Raw genomic sequence first — 7,984 nt, 5'->3', positions numbered from 1 at the left:
AAAACATTAAAAATTCACTCTGTAGTCAATTTTGAAACTTTTATAGTCTTTATAATAAATAAGGAATAAATATTTATAGTACTCAAAAGTATATCTAAATAATGGAAAATAAATCACTAATATGTAAGAGTATAATATCCACACATGTGGGTAATTTTGAATCCAAAAGATAACATTAGTTTATCTCAATTCTTGAGTATAGAAAGTTGATATTTAGTAAATAAGAAATGCAAATCTGTAAATAAAATTGGTGCAAGGCATCTAAAAGTTGTGCTATTCTGCCATAACACTGAAGATACAAATGCTCTCCAATGTAATGTAGATACCCAGTGTGAGATTAAAATAGTTATAATCTAGTACATGCATGGTGGCCAATAATTAACTAATTGAATTACTTTTTTTTCCCCAAAGTGACTACAATTGGTCTATGCTAAAGAAAGAAATACAACACCATACCATTATTTTAGTTGGAAGAGCCGCACCAAAAGTGATAACAAAAAAAAATTGTAGAACTACAAGAAAATCTAGTGGTTTTTTGTTTGTTGTTGTTGTTATTGTTAATGATTTCTTGCTAAAAATTCAAGTAAGAGAATCAAATTACTTAAAGCACTAAAAAAGCATAAGAGCAGTATATGGTCTGCAATGATGTGAAAACACTAAGAACACTCTTCAATGTTTCCTCATTTGCAGACTACTGCCTTCAAACACCATCTCTAAAGTAAAGGACTACATCTATGTTCTTTTACCAATCTTGAATTTATATTCTATTACAATATAGTAATGACACAAAGTGATGTCACACACAAAAAAGCAAACTGTATGTAATTTTAAAAACTAACTTTAAAATACAATTCTAATATCTGTGATAAAAAAATCACATAAGTAAAATATAAAAATACATCCTAACATATTTTTAAATAAAAGTTGAAGTTTACCACTTTTAACATAAAATTCTGAAATGGAATTGATAAAAAACAATTTTCATATATACCACAGAGCAATAAGTTTAAATCAGACTATTTTGAGTTGTGTAGCCCTTTATTAGCAACTAAAATAGAAGGTATCTGTTGTACAACATGGGTAGTAATTGACTGTAACTGGAGATTTATTATATTCTAATACAGATCATTTATAAATGCAATTTCTTTATTAAAAAGCTTCCACCCTTTTTTGTTTGTTTGTGTACAATTTGCAAAACTATTCTGAAAGCGGAATATATGTGCACAAGTCTGCAAAGAGTGCAAATTTAGGATATGGTAAATGCTTTACAAGTTACTTTCAAAAAACTGTCTGCCACAACTAGGCCTTTACATTGCCATCTTTTTTGATCAATATATTTTTATGCCAGCCTTCCTTCCACTGCCCTAAACTATAAAGCATTTTTTAATGAGTTGAAATTAAGGAAGGACTACACCTACTAGAAAAGAAGAGAAGAAAGTTCTATTAGTTTGAGGTTTCAGAATCCCCCCAAACCAGGACCAGTATCTTGGTAAGGGCTAGGCTGGGACCCCGGACAGAGTATGAGTATGTGCAGGTGGCATCCCTGAGGATTCAGAGCTTCAGTGGACTGTGAGTGCTCCAGCTGCATAACTCACTGAACTGTCTTGCCAGTTTCTACACTGGCTTGACTGGGCATAATTCAAAAAGGAAAAGCTCATATTCATTCCATTCTTCTGGAGCTCTGTGATAGCCTAGAAAAAGAAAAATTAGGTTATGACAGATATCATATCAAACAGTGAGCATTCTTTGAATGTGTTGGCGGCTTAATTTTGTGCACATCACAGCTGAAGCCAAGATCTCTCTTTCACTCTACTCTTCAATTGTTCCTTGAATTTTGCATCACCTTATATTAAACAGGAAAAAAGAGAGAATTCCTTATTTCATTCTCTCAAAGAACTGCTCCTAATCCAGCTTCTTGATAAATATCAGTCATCTTCCACTCTACCTCTCCTTCTATTTAATAAGGCCACTTTAAAAAAAAAAAACAAAACAGTAACAACACAGTATCTTCATCTCTATTCTCTAAACCAAATCATGGCCACTTCTGTCTTGAAATGTTGGAGTCTTCTCTTTGTCCGACTTTCACCAAATTTGAAATGTACATAAATTCAGTTCCAGATCTAAGAAGTATACTGAGATTTTTACTTTAATTGTAGATTGGTTCACCATTCATTTTATTAAAATTTTATTTGATCCAATTCAGACTTCAGGAAATTAGTATAGCTATTCTAGTTTAAATTTCAGAAATTAGTTTTAAGCCCTTAAAAGACTTTTCTTCCAACCAATCAATACCAGTTAAGAGAAAACTCTTCCTAGAAAGCCACAACGGTATCTTTCAAATCACATCAAAGTCACACTGGACTTCAAGTTCTTACCCTATACTACTCTAGACTACGTTATCTTCTCCATCACTTCTCTGCCTTTCCAAACAATAAGCCCATTATTACCTCCTCCTCCTATTCCTAAGTATATATTTTCTTCTTTCTTAAAGAGTCTTATACTCTCTTTCAGAAAACCCATACTGTTTTATTTATTGGCAAAAAATTAATGTTATTATCTCTTTTGAAAATCCAGGTAACCAAAACTTCTGCCTCTTACCATTCTTTAAATAAAATATTTAATTTATTTAATTTAAATAAAATAAAATATTATTGCTTTTGTTGTAAAGAGGAAAACACATACATGTCATCTGTGTTGCTTTACTAAATTATGAATATCTAAAGTTCAAGAGGAGAATCTTCCATTAATTTTTTATAGTGTCTAGAACACTAAATAAAAGAAAAAATTTAATAAAACCATATCTCTTGAAAGGTTACTTTGGTTTATATTTGTAAAGAACATATTGGAATTGGTTGAGAGTCAAGAGAAAAAATGGGTTTCTATCCTAAATAACTTTCTATATTTAAAAGAAAGTATTGGCCTGTCTTTCAGTGATAAATAACTTTATTCAAATAACCAAAACAATGCAAATCAAAGTTATCTGAAAGTACTAGAAAGAAAATTGACTATATTTACCTAAAACCAATGCTAATAAGGTATCACAGATGATAATTAAGATATTTCAAAACATCACAGGATCAAATGTTAAAAATCAAGGCTTCCTAAGGATACTCACATTTAATAACACCCCAATGGGATGTCTTCCACATATAGTATTATGATATTTCTTCAAGTAATTGCTAAAAGATACAGGGTCTAATTGTTCTATAATACTCATACCCTAAAAAAAAGAAGAAGAGAAAAAGAAAATGAAAGAAAATAAAGGACACAATTTATTATTTCCTAATTACATTTTAAAAACTGTTACTTAGAGCTAAACACCATAATTTTTCAAATAAGGAGAAGTAAAGAAAATACTTTAAATAAACCTTATGAAATATCAAACTCATTCATCAAATGTAATCTCATTACAGTCAACTCTCAATAACATAAATACTGTATTAACTGAAACTTCTAATCCCAGCTTAGTTTCTCTGACCTCCCAGTATGTTTCTACACCACCTTCACCAGTTGTCACTTAGCTCACAATGCTTGAATACTTCACAATTTGTTATTTTTCTTATATAAATATACTGACAAAAGTAAACTCATTGTGAAAACTTTCATATGAAATCTAAAATTAAAATTGCTGTATGGCTGTGTTTCCCTATAGCCATTATATTTCTCCTACCACTGGCATAAATAATCAAGAGTTGATTGTAATTTAAATATTTCCATAACATATACTTAAAAATCAACAGTGTGCAAGGCACTTTGAATGATCAGTAATTATCTAGGTAATGCGATTAAAAGAAAGATACCACAAACTAAGAAAAACATTAACATTTTTCATTTAAAGCTCATAAAAGATTGATAAAAGCTCAAGCAAAATAGGTCTTTTATGAACAACTTTAAAAAAGAAAAGCTTTTCATCTCTTTATACTTTAAACTAGAATGCTTTATTTTCAAGATTTTAATTCAGAATCAAAATTTTTAGACTACTATTAAAACAACCACTATGACTTGGACACTTGTTTATAGTAAATTCTGTACTCTGCAAATGCATTCAAATACTGTGATCATACTACATTAATATATAGAGCAATTCTAACTCGTGAATAAGGCCAACAAATCAATGATTCTAACTCATTCATTTACCAATTACCTTACGTCGTTCTCTTGTTCAGGTAAAATACTTTATATTTGTGTTCAATAAACTGGTTAATATCCTCTGGGAGAAATGTAAATGGTGGTTTAACTAGGGAATTACTTGATATATTTTGTGCTGTTTTTTAAATTATATTTCAACATGTTTTAACAAAACAAGCACAATGTAAAAGCACCTGGAGTAATCAGATGAACATTCAACTGAAAAATCTGATCAGTAGACAACATACAAATATTGCAGTGGCAGCATCAAATTTTATAAAGAACCTTTTTCAGAATATTCAAGTCCTTCATAAACATTATTACATTTTTCTACAAAATATGTGAAAGCTAGGCATATGCATGTATAATCAACTTTCCATTGCTTGCATATCAATTAGCCACCCTCAGATTTATCCACAACCAGTGTTTAATGCTAAGCTAGGTTTTCCCTGCAAACTAAGAGGATTTTAGGTAGGACAACAATCTCCACTGACAATTGGTATAAGCTCAGAGAAATATGAACTAACTTAAAGTTAAACCTAACATAAACAATTAATATCATAATTCTGGTACAAAGAAAACCATACAATATATTTCTAAAACAAGTAGTAATGCAGAGATAGGGTTAGAAATATCTTTCATAATATGGATAATCAAGATATAACTCCCTAAAGATGAAGAAACTGAGGCATAAAAACGGTTAAAAGCTTGCTGCTAAATTTCTAATCCTAGGCCCTTTCTCACTGACTACTCTGCTTCACATAGTATAACAAGAGATGTACTAACAATTCTTTAAATACTCTCACATTGCTACAGTCGGTTACATACATACATACACGTTGTAAGAGAACTTTTAATGCTCCTAGATGAAGTCTAGCACAGCTTACCTTAAATAGAATTCCACTCATTAACAAATTATGTGACACTGAGGTTCCAATGTACATTTTAATACTAAAATCTCAAAGCACATTCTCAACAAACATCACAGTTACAGTGAAATAAGGAATTCAAAGAGAAGAAAACTAATGATCATATTTATAGAAGACAAAGAATTCAAAGTAACTGGCCAAGAAATTTCATATAGAAAGATATAAAGTTATAAATGTAAAAACACTACTAAATAAAGTGTTTGAAATGAAGATATAATGGTTAAATTACAACAGGGAAAATAAAAAATTGAGATGATAGAAGTTAAGGGATTAAATTTTAATTTTTAATTCTCTAAAGTGTGTTATATACCTACTAGGGCAAGAATCAATTACATTACACTCAATTCTCTGACAAATATGATAGTTAAGAGGTATGCCTTTTTATAAAGGAGGGACAGAGAGGAAAAATTAAGGCTTTTCTTATGAGAAAATCTCTTCAATCAGAAAATTCATGAAGTATGCAAACAACAGTAATAATGATAATAAAACTGTGAAATGAGGGGCCGGCCCCATGGCCAAGTGGTTAGGTTCTTGCGCTCCGCTTCAGTGGCCCAGGGTTTTGCCAGTTTGAATCCTGGGCGTGGACATGACACTGCTCATTAGGCCATGCTGAGGTGGCATCCCACATGCCACAACTAGAAGGACCCACAACTAAAAAATATACAACTATGTACCGGGGGGCTTTGGGAAGAAAAAGGAAAAATAAAATCTTTAAAGAGACCTTTAAAAAAAAAATTGTGAAATGGGACATCCATTAACTAATATAGAACACTGGCAAATATGCTTTTGTATATATTTATATTTTGATGCTACCAATTTTGAAATTACTATTACCAAAATTCCAAGAAGATGAAGACTCTGGTTTGATACTATTGTCAAAGTTTCAAGAAGATGAAAAATAAAGTGCTTCTCAAATATGCCTAATTAACTTTTCTATTCCTTGAAATACTGGAAGATATGATCAGTGAATCTGAAGCTCAGGGGATGGAAAGCATGCCTGGGGTCTAGTACATTGAGAATTTGTTCACATGAACTTAATCTAATATGAAGCAGTGAAGTGGGTCACTACCTGCTCAGCACTAAGAGCAGACATTACAGACACTGAAAGCCTATCCATCAGGATTTGGGTTTCTGAGGAATTTGGCAGCTTCAACAAGAAATCCTCAGATTGGAAGCTAACTCCCTACCTTAAGGGGGACAAGGGCAGAGGAAATCTCTACCATAGTGCTGACTCTCCAAGTAATGGGTAAAAACTTGTAATGTCAAATCCCAAGAGGCAATCCCAAAATGAGTAGGCAGCTTTAACTGACAGATCTGCAAACTCAAGACTCAGATAAGATAACAAAGATCTTCCCATTTAAAAATGTTCATCTATATATAAAATATTTAATTGAAATTTTATTTCATTTTAAATTCTATCACCCAGAAATAATCTCCCTCTAAAGTAATGAAAAAGTAGCAAAACTTTTTTACAGGCCTTTAAGAAATAATAACTAGAATCGTGTCTTTTAATTATGAATTCATAATTAATCGCCATATTATCAAATCATTAGGACTGTGGCCTCATTTTTTTAAGTAAGGATATGTATTTATGTTGGAGAGATAGGTACACAGTTAGGGAGGTGAGGTTGGAAAAGAAAATATTCTGGTTTCTTTAAGAGGCATCTAGATAAAATCTTATAATGAAAGAAATTTTATGGAAAAAAATCACCCAAAAGATAGCAGTGCTAAGAAGCAATGTACTAATACATAACTACCTTGAAGAGGATGTTATAAAAACCTACCAAAGACTACTAAAGAATCTAATGGCCTAAGTTCAAGAGAAAGAAGTATGAGTAGACAAATATGAACAATTTCACTTTCAAAAGAGCAGGAAGAAAGAAGAAACATAGCTAAAGTTCAAATCAAAAAGTGACTATTAATAAATTTGGAAGGAAAAGAAGTCATAAGGACGACTAATGACATTTTCAGATTCTCTCTGCCAAATCATAAGTAATTTGCCAATGTCCATAATGAAATACGATTCTACATCAAAAGTGGTAGAGAAAAAATAACATGATCATGTGTGTATATATATATAAATTATGTATAAGTATGGCTAATGTTTCAAGTATGTAATCTAACAAGTTCACAAAAATCAATGTCTTAAAATATGTTCTGCTTTGGTCACCGTAATTACTAAAACTGCAGAGTACTAACTACCAAAAAACATGGTCAGCAGCTGATGATAATATAAGACTTCCAGAATCTACATCTACAACTAGTTACTTATTTTTTCCCCAATGAGAACCTTTGGAAGATCCAGTTTGTTTTCCTATATATTTTTCTTTCTTTATGTATTTTTTTCACATAATTAATTTCCAAGATATTCAAATGCTAAAGGCATAAATATTTTGCAGTAAGAAGAATAGCTATTTTTCTTTTGCTTTCGGAATCTAGAAACACTTTTATTTATTTTCTAGTATGTTAACAACTGCATTTTATTATAAGACTTTTCTGATAACAAAAAAAGGACCAAAAACTTAATAACACACTAATTTTGAACAGATTAAATCTAAAATTTTATACTTAAAAATAATTTCACTCAATCAAGCTTTCAAAATGTATAATTACATATTACAATTCAAATTTGCTAATATTCTTGCAATAGTTATATAGAGAACCATCCAATTATACTTGCTCTGAAATGATTGCATATAGAAACTAAGAAATTGGTTCTCAAACGAATGAAATTATTTATAGCATAAAATAACACTTTAGAAAAGGAATATACAGAGAGATATTCACCGTTTAGTTATACAAATCAATTAAGTAAATACATTATAAGAGTCTGCCTGAGTGCACATATAGACATATATGTATAAAACATATATACATGAGTATAAGTATAGAGCTAACCATTCTTATTATTTTAATCCATTTATTCT

General features: G+C 30.6%; 1 protein-coding gene across 1 annotated transcript in view; it reads right to left on the bottom strand.

Moving 5' to 3' along the window:
- Positions 1 to 1,019: 1,019 nt before the first annotated feature.
- Positions 1,020 to 7,984, bottom strand: part of MEMO1 (mediator of cell motility 1) — a 119,533-nt gene continuing 112,568 nt past the window's right edge. Inside the window, exons 9-10 of the mRNA XM_046662157.1 lie at positions 3,116 to 3,220; positions 1,020 to 1,691 (exon numbers count right to left, since the gene is read on the bottom strand). Of these exons, the coding sequence (XP_046518113.1) occupies positions 1,560 to 1,691; positions 3,116 to 3,220 (237 nt within the window). The 3' untranslated portion in view covers positions 1,020 to 1,559. The remainder of the gene's footprint in view (positions 1,692 to 3,115; positions 3,221 to 7,984) is intronic.

Source organism: Equus quagga, chromosome 5, assembly GCF_021613505.1.
Source record: "Equus quagga isolate Etosha38 chromosome 5, UCLA_HA_Equagga_1.0, whole genome shotgun sequence".
NCBI lineage: Eukaryota > Metazoa > Chordata > Mammalia > Perissodactyla > Equidae > Equus > Equus quagga.
This window is presented reverse-complemented; position numbering and strand designations above follow the sequence as displayed.